At 39.0% G+C, this 20284-nt stretch overlaps 1 protein-coding gene across 1 annotated transcript; it reads left to right on the forward strand.

Moving 5' to 3' along the window:
• Positions 1 to 677: 677 nt before the first annotated feature.
• METAP2 (methionyl aminopeptidase 2) lies at positions 678 to 18032 on the forward strand. The gene is made up of 11 exons (XM_021527968.2): positions 678 to 900; positions 1711 to 1812; positions 5084 to 5149; positions 5503 to 5605; positions 10820 to 10981; positions 12611 to 12792; positions 12873 to 12967; positions 13053 to 13149; positions 13666 to 13769; positions 15974 to 16089; positions 17236 to 18032. The coding sequence occupies exons 1-11, from the start codon at positions 744 to 746 to the stop codon at positions 17486 to 17488; spliced, it is 1437 nt and encodes a 478-aa protein (XP_021383643.1). The 5' UTR covers positions 678 to 743; the 3' UTR covers positions 17489 to 18032.
• Positions 18033 to 20284: the final 2252 nt, after the last annotated feature.

The following is a 20284-nucleotide window of genomic DNA, read 5'->3' on the forward strand; positions in this document are numbered from 1 at the left end:
CACTACCAGCTTCCCCAGCAAAGACCTGCCTGCAACACAAGGCCTGTTTTGAATCTTTGTATGCTATAAATTACAATGGCACTATATTATACCGTGTTATGTTACAAGTATACCAAAAAGGAAAAATATTTTTCAGCCAGTATGGTTATACTAGAAGAAAATCTGTGAAAAGGTTTCATTCAGTAAATGAATTTTAAGGATTGGGCTGAATTAATCCTTCATTAGTGGATGCTGGCAATATTGGCATTTTGCCTTGGTTTTCTACATAGTAGAAATGGGGAAAAGCAGTGTCCTTTATAACGTATTAGAATATTCCCTTTTTTGCTCTATGTTACTTGTAACAAGTAATTTTTTCCCCTTGTGTTATTTTCGTTTTGTACACCAGTTATCCCTCGTGTTAGTCACATTTCCTCAGTGCCCGCAAATGGTAAAACCCTAACAACCTTACATGCTGTAAGGGAACGCCGCAGCCGTTCCTTCTGAGCGAAAGGGATATTTTGCAACATTTCTCCTCCCCATTTCTTATCGCGCCGCGCAGCCGGGCGCGGCCCCGCCCCGCCGCCCCCTCACGGGCCCGCGCGCGCACCCCGGCGGCGGCGCGCGTGCGCGGCCGAGGGCCCGCCCCCTCCCGGCCGAGTCCTCCGCCGTCCCGGCGTGCCCCGCGCGCACCCCGGAGCGTGGCGCCGGCCCCGCCGCTCTCCCCGGCTCGCTCCGTGCGCGCGAGGCGGCGCGGCCGCGGCGACATGGCGGGCGTGGGGCGGGCGGAGCAGCGGGAGCAGCACCTCAACGGCGAGCTGCCCCCCGAGCCCGAGGACAGGGACGGCGCAGCCGGGCTCGGCGCCGAGGATGGCGCCAAGAAGAAGCGCAAGAAGAAGAAGAAGGGCAGAGCGGGCCCCGCGGGTAGGGGCCGGGCCGCACCGCGACCCTGCGCTGACGGGCCGGGCGGCGTGAGGGGCCTCGGGCCGGCACACCGGGAAGCGGGCGTGGCGGAGGCGGACGTGGGTGGCTCCAGGGTCCCGGCGTGCGGGTGCGGGGCGCCGCCGAGGCCGCTGTCCCGGGCCCTGACGGCGGTGTGGGCTGAAGGGGAGGCTCGGAGGGGGCTGGCGGTGCCCGGAGGATGCTGCTGCCGTTCCTTGGGGCTGGGGTGTCCTTCCCGCTCCTCTGTGCGCAAGCGAAACCACCGCTTTCCTCACCCTCTCCTATGCCCCGAGGGGAGAAAGGTGTAAAACTGCTGTTGTAAAAGTTATCCTGTCTGATGAAGGCTCTGCACCCCTCCCAAGTTCTCGGAGAGAGCTGGAGCAAGTCTGGGCAAATAGTTTAAAGGCGCGATGGTTTGGGTTTGTTTTAGCAGGCCATCAGTTAGCCATGATCGTGCTGTGCGTTTATAATTATCTACTTCACGCCCATATTATCCCACAAGAGCAGGCTGCTGCTATGGGAAGAATAATTAGTTTCCCTGGCAGAAAAAAGGAATCAGAAGTGTCGGGCTAATCTACCTTTATATGCAGGTTTCATTAACAGCACCTGTCACTGTACTGTCCTATAGCCTTGCACTTTGGGGCTGCTTTAAGACAGAAAAAAGTATTATTAGGTGCTCAGGTGTCTGTAGGATGAGTACAGCATAATGTTTTATATGTAACTTTAGGGGCTAATGGTTACTAATGTGGAACTAATGTTTTACTGTAAGTCATACTTTAACTTTACAAACAGGACAAGAAACTGATAAAGAAATGGAAGGTGCTCTTGATGATGTAGCAAAACAATTGGACAAGCAAGCCCTAGAGGAGAAAGAAAAAGATGATGATGATGATGGCAAGTATAACTTACTATTTTCTCTTAACATTTCCAGTTTCAGCTTCTTCCAAGACTCCCTTTTAACAGACTGTTTACAGATGTCTTGGTTTGATTTTGGTTGGGTTTCTTTTTGGAGAGGCAAGATTCAACTATCTATACTTTCTACTTTTTGTCAATGATTTTGCTGTCACACAGGCATACATATAAAAGTAACAGCAGTACTTTGTTAAAGGTTTGTGTTTTCAAGGATCTACCTGCTGAAGGGGAATGTTTAGTTTAAGATAAGGTAAGCTGTAAATCATTCTCACTTGCATTACCATGGCCAGTAGACATTTATGTTTCAAAATATGTCTCTTATTCTTGACTTAAAACATGCAGAGAAAATTTTAAGGGAGCATTTTAATTAATAGGTCTTACAGTCTTTACCAGTGACTTGAATCCTGCTCATCTGTAATTATTATCTTTCATTAAAACTGAATTAGGGGGAGATTAATACATAAGCATGACACACACTTTGTGTGTTGCTTGTGCTGTGTAACTGATTTTCTGAGCAAGAGCCTTGAAAGTGTCTGTAGTGAAATCCAGACTGGGTCTGTCGTTTCTGTAGGAAGATTGAATAAAGGTGATGTATTTCCTTTGGTTTGATGGATGGTTCTCAAGGGAAATGGATGTTTAGGAAAACACATTTCTTAATTTAGTTTTATTTTTCTGAATTAGCATATTAAGTTGGCTCAACACTTTGAGCAGTCTGCTTAGAAATCTTCTTAGTTCACTTGCTGGAATTTGTCCTTCTGGAATGTCATTTTAATGAATTGGGTATGGAAGTTTTAAAAAATTAAATGAGAGTGCTGAGATATATTAAGAAACAAATTTATCTTGGACCATTACTAATTCGTAGCATCAAGTTTAATGCAGGTACTTTGCATAGAAATGTATTCTTATGGCTTGTTTTGTGGTATCTTTCAGGTTATGGAGTTAAAATTAATGCAATATGTGCTTTACCATCATTGCAACTTGAGGAAGAAGTATTGAGGAGGGTAGTGAAAACTGTATACAATGGAAAGAAATCGTTGAAATCATTAGGATGATTTCATAGATAGGAGTTCTCTCTCTGGGGAAATAACAATGATAGTTGTAGATCAAATGCTGTGCTCTCTTATCCTTTTTACAGTATTAGTAATTGTACTATAGTATTAGAAAGCATAAAACAATGAAGTGATGCTATGACTGAATTAATAATATCTCTTTTTTTTCCCACATATCATACTTGGATGTGTTTTTAGTAAAACTGATACTTTTGCAGAAAAATTTTAACTCAAGTGTTTTGAAGACAGCTGTGTTCTTACCTGTACTGGCTCTCACTATTTGCCATCTTAATTGTGTAGTTTCAGAATTGTTTTTTTAAGACATGCAGCATTAGATTAAAATCAATAAAATAACTACTCCACCCCCCACCCCCCCCACCCCCAATAAGTCTATAACTGAGTGGCCTCAAAAAGGAGACTCTATAACTTTTGAACTCTGGGAGAGATTAGCAAGTGCTCTTTGGATTTCCTTTGCCATATTAAAATGCTGATTTGTAACATTTTTGCATGATACTGCACTAAGTTGTTAAATATCTATACCAAAATTATACAAGGTTAGACTTCTGTTTTGCAAAGATCTGAAATTGCTTTTCTGGTGACAGATTTTTTTCCTTAGCAGCTAAATAACTGGAAGACAAACAGTGTTGGTCAAATGCAGTAGTTATGTTTCTGGCAGCACAGTTAGTCTGCAGCAGTCTTCAAGGACATGAAAGCATAGACAGGGTTAGTTTGGCTTGCAGTTGGCAGTTTCACGTGCAGTGATGTATGAAGAACCTACAATATGCAGATAGCAACAGCAACAATATTTAAGAAATGCTGGGGGTTTTTTCTCTTTAGTTTAGGCCTAGCCTTTGAAAGAATAATCCAGAAATCACTTGGTGAATGAACTGGAGTATGTCTAATTAATTTCTTTATGAATGGTTTGTGTGGTGCTCAAGGTCAAGACAAATGTGACAAAGGTACCACATTTTAAAGAAATTCATATGCACTGGTAAGGATTTTTGGTTGCCTATAAAATACAGATTGATGAAAAATCTGGTATGTTGGGATTATGTTATAGATACAAAAAAATTGCATTTTTTTTACCAAAACTTAAATTAAGGTACTTAATGCCAAAATGAGCTGGGGAGGGACAAGAGTGACATTACAGAAATTTGCCCCAACTGCAGAATTACAGCACTCAGCATCAGCAATTTTATGCCATGATATTGACTATCATGAAATCTAGTGACTGGAGCAGCTGGTCAGTGGTTTGATTTGATTTTTAAATGCAAGCTTGTGTATAAATACACTCAAAATGGAATGCTTTGACTTGATTCTAAAAGTTGTTTTAATTTTACTTCTTGCTGTAGTTGAAAATGTTCTACATGTAGATGAGTAGTACTTCTCTACTTTGAAAAGAATTTGTGTTTAGGACCAAAACGTTTAGGTAGCTGATAGCACCTGAGATATTGAGCGTGAAGTAAGTAGGGATTAGATGTAGCCAAATGTGAAGTCTGCAGGGTTGTTGTTACCTCCCAAATGCGACTGTAAATGGTGTAGCTGATTCTTGGTGCTTACCTGCTGTGCTCCCTGGAAACCTCCTACTGGTGTAGATTCATAGAATGTTTTGGGTTGGAAGGGACCTTTAAAGGTCATCTGGTCCAAGCCCTGCAATATGCTGGGACATCTTCAGCTAGATCATGTTGCTCAAAGCTCCATTCAGCCTGATCCCTGACTATTTCCAGAGATGGGGCATCTTCCACCTCTCTGGGAAACCTGTTCCAGTGTTTGACCACCCTTGTATCTCACACATTCAGTGCTTTTGCTGAGAGTGTTGTTTGTGACCTTCCCTGTTATCTCAAGATCAAACTTACCCTGGCATAGATAGAGAGCTGTCATGTTTACTTCTTTGGGGCCTTTATCTTTCCAGGTGCAGAGGAATATGAGATAGGACTTTCTGAAAACACTTTGCCTGAGCTCTCTTTTTTCCTTTGATGTTAGGTGTGTTGTCAACTTTCAAAACTATTTTCTTAGGTCTGTGTTTGGTGTAGGGACTGAAAATCCTGATGGTTTGGTGGCAGGTTCTGGATGTTGTCTCTTAATCCATTAAATTTTGCTGTGGGAGAAGTGTTTCCATATAGTCCAGATATTTTTGTGTTTTATTCAAACTTTGGTTCTTTTAAGATTATTTTATAGTCAGCTGAGCACTTTCTTTCCTATAGATGGAGACGGTGAAGGAGATGGAGCAACTGGGAAAAAGAAAAAGAAGAAGAAAAAGAAGAAAGGACGTAGGTATCAAGCACAAAAACGCAGACTATGTGAATATTTGGTATTAAGTGTGTGCAAGTGCTGTTCTTGCAGCTGAAATAAATTTAGGGGTGCAGTTTGTGTTTGTAGGCTAAGTCTAGCCAAGTTGTCTTTTCTGGTATCCCTGAATGCCATTGAGGCCATTAATTGGCCTTGAGCATTGGATAAATCAAGTCATAGGAGGGCATTGTGATAAATGTTGTCTTGGTAGAAGCCCAGATTCTAGTTAAGGGGATCTTAAATAACTTCTGTTGTTTAACTTCTATGCTTGAAATAAGATGGTTCGTGTTTCCAGAGTCCCATGTGTAACACTTTCTTAAATTATACACAACAGCTAAGGTCCAGACAGATCCACCTTCTATTCCAATATGTGATCTATTTCCCAGCAATGTATTCCCAAAGGGAGAAGAATGTGAATATCCACCAACACAAGATGGGTGAGTGTTTTAAGCTTAAGAAATAAATGCTTTCATTTTGATGTGCTGAAAAAAAATATTAATCTACAACTAAATAGTCAAAATTAATATTGTACATTGGGTTTTGCCCCTTTTTTCCTTTAAACGGATTACCAAGGAACTCAATGAATACAGGTCTTCAGGCCAGAAATGCTTGTCCTTTTCTACCCTTTTAATTAAGGTATAGCCAGTATAAGCAGAATTGTCATGAGTCAGGGGGCCCTTGAGACCCAGGGTGCTAAGAGACTTTCAGTAGGCAGCTTGTAAGAAAAACTTTGAATTAGAAGTGAGTGCAGGTTTAAAATTCAGGGAGATGAGACACTATTATGCAGCAGTTTTATGGCTGTTGAGATGCCAACTCTTTGTTACTTATTTTTTGGTAGAGATGTGTAAGTCTCTCCATGTAATTTAAAAGCCTACATGATGTATTCTGTACTTTGTTTCTCTTTCTTGGAATGAGTATGTAGTTATTGTAACCTCACCTGTTTTTGTAACTCTCAGTGATGTGAGAATTGCACTAAAGAAACAACAGCTTCCAGTGGCTCACTGGAACGGAGATCTGCAACCTTATGTTTTTACCGGAGACTATTGTTTCTTTGTGCATTGTTAGGACATACCAACTTGAATGCGTTTTCCTGAATTTTTTTTTCCTATGTGAAGTGTTGTGGAAGGTCATATTTTACCTGGGAGAGACAGAGGATGCATGGCATAGAATTAGCTTGAACAGTATGCAAACTTGAGTAAAAACACCAGGTATTACTGAAAACTCTGAAACTTACCAGGAAATAATGAATCAAAGCCCTGAAAAGATAGTTTGAACCAAGGGAGAAAGTAGGTAAATATTTGTGTCTGAAACCATTGTCTAGTTTTCAATGTCTTTTACTTGAGAATGAAATTACTCTGAAATGTTTTTTTATTTGGTTATTTAAAGTCAATGCCTGTTTCTTATAGAATGTAAGTAAAATAAGTAAGAGTCCAGTACCCCCTATGAATTGTATTCAGATAATATGGTTTCATTTTTATGGGATGAAAATTTGCTTTCAAGGAGGGTTTTTCTTTTTCATTGCTTGACTTTGAACACAAGGTGTACTCCTGTTTATTTATAAATTACTGCCTTCTTTGCGTGCACAAGATCAGCATGCTAATGAAGTGCTTGCACAGGATAGTTCTGACAGGCTGATCCAGGAGTGACTCTTTAATGTTTAAGAGTTAAGTATTTAACCTGTACAATGCTCATAATTTAAATAAACCAGGAAATTAGGTAATAAACAAGCATGTACATAGTTTATTGACAAATAACACACTATTTTTATACCTCTCATACATATTCAGCTATTGAAGATTAAGATATTTTCTCTGGTTTAGCTACTATTTATTGAAAAGAAAAAGGACAAAAGCCATAAAAACAAACCTCCTTTCATAACAGGATTTAAGTGAGGTGTATTTTCTGTACCTGATGTTCTGCTATGGAGGAAGAATATATGCTTCTAAGGAACCTGAAATAGTTTCCTCGTGTAATGTGCTTAAGCAAATATGTGCTTAGTTTTCTTCCTAATTTAAATATTCAAATCTTACTAAACTTAGTAGACTAAATACTACTTTAGTATTTCTTAATATATGCTACTACTTAAATTAGTAGCTGACATTAATGCCAGGATATTTCATATTCTGAGTAATTCCTTCATTTTATATATTGGTGGAACATTTTTTTGCCATGTCTTACTCATGCTGAGGTCAGTAGGGTTTTGCCTTTGATTTTTTAAGAGTTGCACTTCTATTCTTAACTGTTAATGTCATGTGCTTTCTAAAGTTACCTCTCGTTAACCCACAATTGTGTATTTTGTGTGAGAAGTTCAGCTAGAAGTGGGTGTTCAAATTTCAGCCTAAAAAAATAGCAGATAATAGCAGATAATCAATACTTCCATAGACAACAGACTAACAGGTTTAACATTTTTATATCTCCAGTTGTTTGTTTGTTTTTGAAGCTTGTATTTTTTCTTGCAGATGTGGGAATTTGAAATTATACAGCTGGGAGGGCAGAAAATAAATAAGCAGTATTTCATGATACACCAATTTTGTTAAAGTAGAATTAAGGAATCCTTGACTCTGTCTACTTGTTTCTACGTCTTTGCTGTTACAGAGCCACTTGTTTGCTTCAGAAGGTACCTTGAAGATGAGCTACTTGTAACCTTACTAGGCAGGGACACCTTCCCCAACTTCTCTGGACAGCCTGTTCCAGTGCCTTAACACCCTCAGAGTAAAGGATTTCTCCCTAGATTCTAATCTAAACATACCATCTTTCAGTTTATAATCATTACCCCATGTCATGTCACTACATGACCATGGAAAAAAGCTGTCCCTTTCAGGTTCTGACGGTTTTGTGAGGTCTCCCCAGAGCCTTCTCTTCTCCAGGCTGCAGGCCCCCACTTATTCTTAGCCTGTCTTCACAGAAGCAGTGCTTACAGCCTTGATCATCTTCATAGCCCTCCTGTGCACTCACTGAAACAGCTCCATATCTTTCTTATCTCGGGGCGTCCCAGAGCTGAATGTGGTGCTCCAGGTGAGGTCTCACAAGAATGGAGTAGAGGGGTAGAATCACCTTCCTTTACCTGTTGGCCACACTGCTTTTGATGCAGCCCAGTTTATGATTTGGCTTTCTGGGCTGTGAGTGCACATTGCTAGGTCATGTGGAGCTTCTTGTCCACCAAGACCCCCAAATCCTTCTCCTCAGAGTTGCTCTCAATTCATGCTTCACCAAGCCTGTATTTGTGATGGGATTGTCCTGTTCCAGGGTGCAGAACCTTGCACTTGGCCTTGTTGAGCTTTGTGAGGATCACAGAGGCCCACCTCTCAAGCCTATAATGGTCCCTTCGAATGGCAACCCTTCCCTACAGCATGACTGGATTATTTGGGGCAAGATAATATGGGGAAATTATTTTCTGGATTTCTTTGATCACTATAATCTAAATTACAGGGTGATCCTGTAAAGATTTGTACTGGTGAAAACTGCAGGTTGTGAACTGAAGTGAAAAGCTGGACCAATTGGCTTGGAGCAACAGTTGAATTTCTTTGGCTGACATGTAACAGGCAGCACATTAGTAAACTGCTAAAAGCTTGTTAGCTCATGTACCATTGGAGGATTTGATGTTTGGCGTGAGGCCTTCATCTGACCAACTGATTTTTCATGTGTCCTGAAGTGCTTAGGCCCTAGCAGAAATTCTTGTTGCCTCCATTCCTGAGCTCCCAGGTGGTCATAGTGCAGCTTTTCAGCACAATGCTTTGGGTCTGATACAGTGTTTTTACAGGTAGAGGCAGTTCTGTTCACCAGTTGACTTGTGTGAAGTGACTAAATGCTGAAGTACAGTAAGACAGAATGAGGGTGGCTTCCTGCCAGTTTGCTGGAGTTTGCACTCAGGTCTGTGACAGATGGCAGAGCAGCTGCCCAGACTCTGTCAGCAGTTCTTGCTACTAAGGGGTGTTCGCTGCTGGAATCCAGAACAGTCTGAAAGGATCATTGAGTCTTTGTCCCCAGTGTTTTTCTGCAGTGCACCTTTTCCATCTTCAATGACTACTGTGCTGGCAGAAGTCCAGTTTTCTCGTGGTGGAGCGGGGGCCCAGGTTATACAGTACATTGTTTTCTTTTTTTGGTAGAATTTGCCCAATTGAGGCAAATTGTAAGAGTAGTATGTGTGATGCTTGCTACTGGAGCAAGAAAACTGCTCAGAAAGGTAAATGTGGGATTTCTGCTTTGCACTTTTATCTGAAAAGAAGCAGAAAGTTCAATGGAAACAAGCAAAAGGGTCTCAAAATATTTTGTATCCTCTGATCATCCTGAGAAAGATTTATGGAGTAGCCTGTTATCTTCCTTTATCTTTTCAACTCTTTTGAAATACTCAGTATAAATATATATACTTATAAATTTACATATAAGTATATATTCTTAGTTCAAAATGCAGCAAAACTCAAGGGCATAGTCTCTTGGTTGACCTGTACCTGTTTTTTGGCTGTAAGGAAAACTTGGAAGTGGAGCTAAATTACGTGTCTATGAAACATGTAAAAAGCTATTTCTTTGGATTTCAAAAACTAGTCCTTTACACTCTGTGTACCCAGTTGTTTGCTTAGAATCAGCTCATTTGCATTAATTTCTAAATTTGAAAATTGGTGTATTTCAGCATCTATGGTCCATCTTGTCCACCACCCATTTTCTTTGAAGAAATGCCAGCATGTGCAGCTGTGAATTGTTCTTGGTAGTTTTTGTATTGCACAGCGTGTACAGAGTTCTTTGAGTCATCACTAGGGTTTTTTGCACTATTATGTGGCTGCAGCTTCACCATTTGAAGTATTATCTCTACTTTATAGTCAGAGTAGTCTTCTAGCTAAGTTTTGACAGTTGTTGGAATACTTAAATTATGTTTTTGTTTGCTTTCATGGAACCTTAGTTGCATTGGATTTTTGCATAATACAGAATATATTCAAAGCTAATCTTATACTTAGTCCTGTATTAAAAAATATTTGTATTTCTTCTATGAACCTACCAAAGAGCCAGAATGAGTAGTGCTCTCCCATAACAAATGTTAATTCACCATCCAGCCCATTTAGAAAGTAACGTTCTGTCATGTGTCATACTTACCATGCACTGTGTTAGGTGTTATTACCTAAATATTCTGAGTGTGAATGAAAATAATACTGGAAATGCAAGCTCTTAAATTTTGAAGATGCTTATTGTCTGTGTCAGCAACAGTTTCTGGGCCAAGCAGCTACACTGCAGTGCTGAGGTTCATCTCTGTACAGGAACAATCTTGTCTGAATAAATAAGATTGTGAAAAAAATAAAACTTTTTGCATGAGTAGAGCCTGTTGCAGTTTTTTGACCTGCTAAATTTAAGGTGGAACTGCAGGCATTAATATGAATTTTATATGCCTGTTCTGTGTCTTTGAAAACTTGGGCATCCTTCAAGCACACTGCTTGTCTGGGCCTTTGGTAGGATGTTACTGCTGTTCTCAGTTGCTAGTCTGTGGTACTGATAGAGATTTTTTTTTTTTTAAATAGTCTTCCTTTATTGTATAAATCAAGGTCTTTTCTTACAGGGGGATGTAGATCTGATTGGTTAATAAACACCTTGCAGGCTTTAGACAGAAGTTGCAATTATTGCTGTGATTATAGGAACTTGTTTGAAACATTTTGTTTATTTTCAAGGCGAACTGCTGCTTGGAGAACAACTAGTGAAGAAAAGAAAGCACTAGACCAAGCCAGTGAGGAAATCTGGAATGATTTTCGGGAGGCTGCAGAGGCACACAGACAAGTGAGGAAATACGTTATGAGCTGGATAAAACCTGGAATGACAATGATAGAAATCTGGTGAGGACACACATCTTCTGGAAGACCTGTGCTGAAGATGTTTCTTCATTTTCCAGAGTGGGAGAGATTTAGTCTCAGTTCTTTGTGCTTTATTCACTGTGTAATGAGTGTTGGGGAGATTTGAGGTACACAACCAGTGTTGCCAATTATTTCCTTTAAGTTTCCTCTTTCATTTTTAGCTTATGCAGCTTTTACAGGGCCTGGATTATACTGAATTTTAAACTAAGGTTTCCATGATGTTCACGTAGTTTGATTATATGCTTCATTTAGATTTCAGTGCCTTTGCTACTCTGCAGTGATGCTGGGAGAAGCAGCAGTAGCAGTGCTGCTACTGCTTGCCAGAATCATGAAATGTCATGTAGACTGTGAGGTGCAGTCTGTGCCAGGAACTGGGCAAAGAGGCATAAAACCAGCATGGCTGTGTATTCAGTCCAGGGCAGGAAGGTTTTGTCTGTGTCTGGTCTTCATTAGCTGACTGATGTTTCTGGTGGAAACACAATGGGGTTTTTTATAATTCTCAGTTAGTAAGAAATAACTGAGCAAATGTATTCAGATTAAGTTTAAAGAAAGAATTAGCCTGGACTGATTATTGTGGCTCTTCCAACTATTACTTTTTCTGTCCTTCAGTTTATCTAGATTGAATGTCTACTGTCCAAGTACTGCACTGATCCAGAACAGTTTAGCTTCCAAAATCAGGTGCTTTCAACCTGGTGTGACTGAGGCCTGTGCTGACAAGAGTAGGATAGTAAAGCTAATGAGAGCTGAACCCCAAGGTAACTGTGCAAGGATAACATTAGGACATAATATACCATGAGGGAAAGTAGGAAAAAGGCAGCTCACTAGTCTGGATTAAACAAATCTGTCTTAGTGAATTATGCAGTTTGGCTATTCTAAGCAGTCATTTTCTCAAAACATGACTACTCTTCCTGAAGTACCTCAGACTATGGGACTTTGCTGACTAAAATGTGCTCTCCTTTTTCATATTTCTCTGGCTTTCTTAAAATCAGAATTTGGTGCACTGCAGTGCGCTGCAGTTTACCTCATTCACTGACACTGAAGGAGAATGCGCTGTTGGATGTGTATTTGTGCATTTGCAGTAGCTAGCATCTTGAGATGAGACAAAACAAAAAAAACAAATGCTAGTCTCACAAGGTTTTATTTTGTCAATTTTTTTTAAAAAGGTCCTTTTACAATCAAAGTGTTAATAAATAAGAGGCTTTACCTCCTTTTTCCCACCTCCTTTTAAATCACAGTAATTTTAAAGAATGCATTTAATTTGCCGAAACTTTGGTTGTCTAACCTCTGCTGTTCAGGAAGGATGGGTTATATAGCTTGTAGGGATAAATATTTTAAACTTCAATGAAAAACAATAGAGAAGGAGTCATTTTTGTCCAAGAAAGGGTAGAGGAAACAACATAAAGAACTGAAGATTGTTGTGTTGTGCCTATGTTTTTCAGCCTAGGGTTGTCTGTCTACTTAGGATACAGATAGTTTGATTTTACATAAAAGCATTTGCTTTAATATTTTTCTGAGGTTTTGTTCTTGCACTGATTTATTTGAAGTCATAAGAAATACTAATGTTAACTGTCATCTTCTTTTTTTTTCTTCTCCCTCCCCTCTGCTTTTCAGTGAAAAACTAGAAGACTGCTCACGTAAGCTGATAAAGGAAAATGGTTTAAATGCAGGTCTTGCATTTCCTACGGGGTGTTCTTTGAATAATTGTGCTGCCCACTACACTCCCAATGCTGGAGATCCAACTGTCCTGCAATACAATGATATTTGCAAAATAGATTTTGGAACACATATTAGTGGTTAGTTTCATTTATTAATTAAAACTTTGAGAATGTTCAGTGCAAATAGTATGAAGCTAACTAACTTCTGCTGATTTCAGGTCGTATTATTGACTGTGCTTTTACAGTCACATTCAATCCAAAATATGACAGACTATTACAAGCTGTAAAGGATGCCACAAATACTGGAATAAAGGTATGATCCTTATGCAAATAATTTCCATAGTATTTTTCAGTAAATGTTGTGATTATTTTCCATTTATATTTGCATTTATTTTCAGTGTGCTGGAATAGATGTACGTCTCTGTGACGTGGGAGAGGCCATACAAGAAGTTATGGAGTCTTACGAAGTTGAAATAGATGGCAAAACATACCAAGGTAAGTTATTTTCTTCATATAGGGATAGTTGTTTTAGAAGTGTGTACCTGTATATAGATTTGTATAAATGTTGATTTCAGCATAGGATATTGAAAAGACATCTGCTAGAAGTATAGTATGAGTCTTCCATAAATATTTGTTTACAGCTGGCTTGCCTTTCCTTTGGAGAAATGTTCTTGGCTTATACTTCCCAAGTATTGTATCTCTAACAGATAAGGCTAAACAACAGTTTTGAACTGTACAGATTATTTGATACTTGCTGTTTGGCTTTATTAATAAGCTTTTATTACTGTTGGAGTTGATGCTCTTTAATAATGAAGCCTTGCTAAAGCATACAAAGCTAACTTGTGTCTTAGCTGGTGTTTGTACAAGATACGTGGGTAGTTTTGTGTTTGGTTGCTCTGCAGTGTGATGACTCACTATTACACTTTTAATATGGGATAACAAGCCAAATTGCTTTAAAGGGTTTACCATTTGTTAGGAAATTGCCTGTAATATTAATGTTCTCTTCCAAAGTGAAGCCAATCCGCAATTTGAATGGACACTCCATTGGGCCATATAGGATACATGCAGGAAAAACAGTACCCATTGTGAAAGGAGGAGAAGCCACAAGAATGGAGGTTAGTTGAGTTCTGTATTCTGTTAAATTTCCCCAGTATCATTGCAAGAATAGTATTTCTGTGCCCTTTTGATTTGTGTGATTCTGGTGAATAATTGCAGTGGAATAACTGCTGTACTGTGTAATGCTCCTGTACAGGAATAGTTCTGTCCTAGTGGCTTCTTCATTTTTGCCCTGGAGTGTTCAGGTATCTAACACTTGCTGAAATTGAAGCCTTGGAATGCTACTATTTAAAGAACAAACCACCAAACAAAGCAAAAGATACCCACCACTGTTGAAATCTGAATGCCATAATAATACTTTTTGAAACTCCTGCATATTTATTTCTCAGTGTGTATATGTTATTAAACGGAGTGTTGGAATGTTGCATTGAGGAACATGGAAAAGGACAGAAATTCATATTTAGGGGTGAACTGGAATTCAGGAAATCAGGGTTTTCCTGAATGACTTGCAGCTCATTCGTAGTCCTTGTTTGTTTGTTCTGTAATGAAATCTTCTCTCACCCAGGTAATTTCTTGACAAATACCTCTGTAGTGTAGTTTTGGATAACTTTTTGTTAGATACAGTATTTTTCTTGAAAAGCTTGCAATGTAGTTTTTCTCTGCAGATACAAAGTAATTAAGTGTATTTGTAGTTAATGTGAGAGGCTAGTTAAAAGATGTTGTTTGGATAGTGTTCTGGAGCAGGGGAAGGGCAATCAATGGCTGTACATGATTGTGACCAAGTACCAGTTGGGAAAGCAGTATTCAAACATGGAACCTGAGATTTAGCCATCATTTTCACTGAAGCTCTTGTTCTAATGAGATAAGATTTAAAAGATGAGTGATGAGACAAGAAGCTTTTAATTTTATTCTAAGCCTCATCACTAATGATCACCATTAAGTCTACCAGCATAGATAAGACTTGTAAGAGCTGAATAGACATAGGTGTGGTCTGGACAGGATTGTTTTTTGAGGTAGGCTCATTCTCATTGCCCAAAACTTGTATCATAGATGTTGACCTATGATGTTCACAAAAAAGACAAAAGTTTTAACTATGTTATCTAAAAGACTGTGCAAAGGGATTATGAGTATTGGAAAAGGATAGAAAAACTTGTGTGTTTGACTTAGTGGCTTGGTTTTGAGGAGAACACCTTTTTTAATTTCTTCAGCCTCTGTAAGTTACTTAGGACACAATCCTACATTATTAAATACAGTGAGTTCGACAGTGAAGAATGTGGAGCATAGCCAAGGTCTTGCTGTACTGTGCTAATTATAGTATCAAACTGCAATCCAGGGAGTTTTTTGTGACTAACAGAGCCTCTGATTATCCTTATTCAGAAAAAGTGGGTTTTAAGTGAATCTTGTGGCAGCATTGTATGGGGCTTTTTGAGGGTTAGTAGTTTTTTTAATGAGTCAGTTGAATATTCAGGGACATCTTCAAGGGTTTGTCTTGAATTTGAAACCTGTGTTACTGCTTTTCATATAGCTTCTTATTTTGGGCTGGTGACTTTAAAAGGAGCTTAATAAAACAAACAATGCAGCTCATAGTGTCCATTAGTATTTGATGCCCAGGCTTGTTAAGTCCCTGTCACAGTCCTGCTATTAAGGATGTGTGAATGGACTTAGCAGAAATGAGTTTGTATAATGGCATTTCAGTATGTTCTTGGCTAGAATTTTAATAATACCCTTGCAGATCTATCACCTTCATTTCTTGAAGAAATTCATCTTATGGAATGGAAATGAGCAGGTTAAGGGTATATACTAGCACCTGTTACCAGAAAATTCTTGCAGAAATTGGGCAGAAAGTTCATCAGTGCAGTAAGTGTCTGTAATCAACATCTATTTGCTATGTCTAAACTATACATTTCCTAGGACTTATATCTGACTAGGACAGAAAGAAGTACTTCCAGTTAGCAAATGTAGTTTCTTAGCTATGTTAGATGTATGCCTTGACAATGTTTTAATTGCAAGGACTTTGAGAAATTGTAACTAGAAACATATTTCAAGCTTCTGGCTTGAAATAAAATCCTACTAAGGTAAATAGTTGATGATTTGGAGATACCTCAAATGTGTAAAATCTCCATGTTGATTTTTTTTCTACATTAATTTGACAATTGAATGTGTTCACATTTAATTACTTGTATTCAGAAGTGTAATACTGAGATGTTGTATCATAATGACACAGTGTCACATATTGCAACATGTTCCTTTTTTCTCTCCTTAGGAAGGTGAAGTGTATGCTATAGAAACCTTTGGTAGCACAGGAAAAGGTGTTGTTCATGATGATATGGAGTGTTCTCATTATATGAAGAACTTTGATGTCGGGCACGTGCCAATAAGGTTGGATTTTGTTGGTGTATTTTGATAAAGCTACCACCCTCTTGAGATTCAAATATGATACTATGCTTGTTCTTCACTAAATAATAAGGCTGTCCAGAGGACTCAAAGGGCAGTACTAGCAATATTGTTACAAAAATACACTCTGGTTGGTAATGTGGAACAACACAGAATTATTCCCAAGAAACTGAAAATGTAGAAAATACGTTTTCAGAATTGTGTATTGATTTTTTAACGATCTTCCTACCATTATTTTTTTCATTATTACTAATACATAGATTATAGTTGTGTATCCACCTTTGTATTAAATGTATAGTGGGTTTTTTAGTCAATACCTGTACTGTGGTTGTGTGTCACAATCTTTGTCTTACTGCTATTCTCAGAATCTATTAAGCTATTTGTGCCGTCTGTTTCATTTTATGGATGTTTTGAGAGTTTTGAGGTTTTGTTTTCATGCATTGCTGTAAAACGAAAAAATCCTCATTTTTAGGTTCACTGAGTTTGCATTTTGGCATTTCTAGGAGTACAACATATTTTCTGAAACAAAGACTACTCTGGTCAGAAACATAGCAGGCAGACATGCTTTTCCACAGCACATATTAGGAATGTGAGAGAGGATGGGATGAATTAGACTAAAGATCACAAAGGAACTGCTTGACTGCAACTAAGCTGAATTCTTAGAAGATCTATAAATATATATTTTTATGCCTGTATATTGTAAAAATTAGGAATAAAAAGCTTACTGAGTATTTGACTTCAGAAGTGAAAACTTAGCATTTTAAACCACCGAGCTTCTGCCAAAATTAGTTCAGATTACTGACAACTCTGGATCAGAAAGAATTCTGTTTTTCTTTATAAAATGAAATAGCCTTTATTTTTTATGAGAAATATGTGTCCTTATGTTTAGTTTAGCTTGCAGATAGGTTCACAATCCATTTTGAAGGATATCTATTTGCAGAAGGAAAGTGCACTTTATTTTCTAAAGAGAACATGTGATTTATGTAGGAAGACATCCCAAGTCTAGGCAGTCTGAAAAGACTGTGCTATATAACCTTATTCTTAGTTGGTGTGGTTTATTTCTGTAGTGAATACATGCTGGTGATCCTTCTTTCTTCTCCAACATTCTTGTTCGTTTTTTTTCCCTCCAAGGCTTCCAAGAGCGAAACACTTGCTAAATGTTATCAATGAAAATTTTGGTACTCTTGCCTTCTGCCGCCGGTGGCTGGATCGCCTGGGGGAGAGCAAATACCTGATGGCGCTGAAGAACCTGTGCGACCTGGGCATCGTGGATCCGTACCCGCCCCTGTGCGACATCAAGGGCTCCTACACGGCGCAGTTCGAGCACACCATCCTGCTGCGCCCCACCTGCAAGGAGGTCGTCAGCAGGGGAGACGACTACTAACTCAACTCAGAGCCACCTCAGCACCTTTATACTCCGGGCTTTCTTGGAACATACTATACCAGAAATAATTCGCAACACGTTGTCTGTTTTAACAGTGGACTGATGTTAATACTTTCCATATTTGGAAAGGGAGGAATTTAATCTAAGGCAAGTCTTCTAATTGTAACTAACCATGGAAAAAGCTTTCAGGCCTTTAGAAATATTTCAAAAGTTACTTATTTTTTCTGTTCAGGGAAATATGTGCTATAAAGCTCAATTTTTAGTTTGGAATGAGTTATACATTTTGTTCTGAACATTTATGATAAAAGATGCTTTTCAAATATTTATATGACCATATTCCTACTTGAATGCTTTGAATGACTACACCTGATTTCTGCGCCCCAGTCCTCTATGATATTGCCTTTTAAACTTCCTGGAATCCATTTTGTAAAAAATAAAGATAAATTTTCAAATCTGAATATATATATACTTTTTAGAAGTCTGGTTATGATTCTGGTCAGGAGTCCACTGGGAAACTGCTCTATTAAATATTTTGCAAACTTGATTTGCCATTTCTTGTCTTGAAACCGGACCTTTTCTCACCCTTCATATGAAACTTGCCCTTTCATGCTTGTTTAAAGAATCTTGTCAGTGCTGGGATACGAGGCAAGAAGTCATCAACACTTCACAGAACAAAATGTGACAACTACAGTAAAGGTGTGTGGTAAAGGTTTTGAGTGTGCTGGTCTTTGGTGTAGACTTCAGCTGTATTAGAGCATGTCAGATGCAGCTGGTGGTCTCTGCTGCTGTTTGCAGCAACATGCAGCTTTGGGCTGAACTCGGTTTTAGTGTATGTGCCTACCTAATCTTTGCCATTGGCATACCATCTTGCACAGAGTCAAATTTCATGTGATTTCATGTCTTTTTAAAGTCCACATTTGAGTGCACAAGTGGTGGGGACAAGGAAAACTCTTTTTGAGTGTTAAAAGTTACTTCATGAAGGCAAAATATCTGAAGTATTTGATGTTTTCTTGATGTAAAAAGTCATTATCAGACTTCTTGCTGCAGTGAAATCTGACTGTTGAATCTCTGTAAAGGTAAACTAAATCCCATGGCTCTGCAGCCTGTATGCAATATGTCTTCCAATGCTGTATCTTTACCTCATTACTTGCATATTAAAATTTTCAGTAGTTACTGGTGATAAAAATGACAGGTCTGTTAATAGGTCAGTAACAGTGCCTTAAACATAAGTGTTTAGAAAACAGACACTTCACCTGCTCTTCTATAGTAAGAGTCACAGCCTGTCTCTAGAAGAGTTCATATTAACTTAAAAATATCAGTTATTTTCTCCTCAATTTAGAGGGGAGCAGTGTCATGTACTGCCTACACTTTACAAATAATAGACACTGGTGGGGTTTTTACCCCAATTACAAGTATTGTTCAAACTCAATACTGTTTAAACTTGCAGAAATAGATGAAATGGGATACTGAAGTGTGTATTTCTGCTGTGGCTGTTGGCAAATCTTGGCAACGCAGCAATGAATTTCAATTTATGCAGCTGTGTGGTTATGTGTGTCTCAGCTTCCTAAGAAACAGTAGCTAGTGCGGGTGCTTGTGCATTGCAGAGTGAAAGCTGGCACTTGAAAGAATCTGGTGAGTGGAGTTGCTGGGTACATTACTCTTGCTATTTTTATTTATGCCAACAAGACTATTCTGCACTTCTCGATGTGACACAAGCAGGTTCTTATAGCCTGTCTGGCTTCCAGCTCACCTATTTTTGTACAAAGTCTGCTAGAAACAAGACAAATGTGTTTTAGTTCTTGCCTGCTTACTGGCAATTTCCAGACTTCACTCTAGAAGGTGCCTGTTCAGTAGTAGCTCAGTGGGACTTGGTATTGTTTCTACAGCTTAATGCTTTCTTAACTTCACTGATAGTAGCTTCAAAAACACTTGGTTTTACAGATCAATGGTGTGTTTACTTCCCTTTGTGTTTTGGGTTTTTTACCTGGATATAGCAGACCCAGACTAGCAGAGCTAGTTTGGACTATGGCCTCTTTTAAATATTAATTTGTTGGCTGTTTGTTAGCTGACATGTAGAGGCTGACAATCACGTGTAACAAGCTGAAGTAGAAATGACTCAGAAAAATACTGGCAGAGCGTGAAGATTAGTGCCCATGAATTTAACTGGGTGTATCTGCATACAAGCGTCCTGTGCTGCTGGCCCTCCTGCATCTTCCTGCCTGGCAGTATAAAAGGCAAAACCTATTTCTACCTTCTTAAAATAAACAGTTTTCCTACTGCTCTCATGCTCTTCGGGCTGCCATTTCCTGCTGCTGTAACTGTTAAAAGTCCTGGCCACGCTGACTAGTAAGTGAACCATGCTCTCGTCACTTGACAAAATCAAGTTTACCAAAAGACTTCTGAGCAAGATGATGAAGTCTGTTTTCAAATACCCAGAAGATGGGGTCATCTTGTTTCTTGTACATACATTAGCGTATGTACAGTTGATCTTGAGTGATGTGTCCTTTTGACGAAGGCATGGCCTAAGATTTTCCTAATTTTAGACTCAACTACCATGCTTCTCTTAGATGTGGGTATGACAGGGCTAGAGGGTATAGCAAACACAGCCAGGTGAGTATAACCACAACATTTCAAAGAGGAGGCTTAACTAGGGTATGTGGGGAGGCAAGTGGAATTCCTGTTCTAGCAAGGAAACTGCTGCTGTGTCTTTCTGTGTGGTTTTGCCATGTTCCTTTCAGTGTATCAAAATACTATTTGTATTTCAGAACAGTACAAAAACACAGGTGGTATGCAAAC

Source organism: Lonchura striata, chromosome 5, assembly GCF_046129695.1.
Source record: "Lonchura striata isolate bLonStr1 chromosome 5, bLonStr1.mat, whole genome shotgun sequence".
NCBI classification, from domain to species: domain Eukaryota; kingdom Metazoa; phylum Chordata; class Aves; order Passeriformes; family Estrildidae; genus Lonchura; species Lonchura striata.

What these genes read in the sequence shown, in the direction of transcription:
- METAP2 (XM_021527968.2), top strand. Translation starts at nt 744, where the DNA reads ATGGCGGGCGTGGGGCGGGCGGAGCAGCGGGAGCAGCACCTCAACGGC. An exon ending in AAAAGATGATGATGATGATG is followed by an intron (nt 1,813 to 5,083) that starts GCAAGTATAACT and finishes TCTTTCCTATAG; the next exon opens with ATGGAGACGGTGAAGGAGAT. An exon ending in CCACAAATACTGGAATAAAG is followed by an intron (nt 12,968 to 13,052) that starts GTATGATCCTTA and finishes ATTTATTTTCAG; the next exon opens with TGTGCTGGAATAGATGTACG.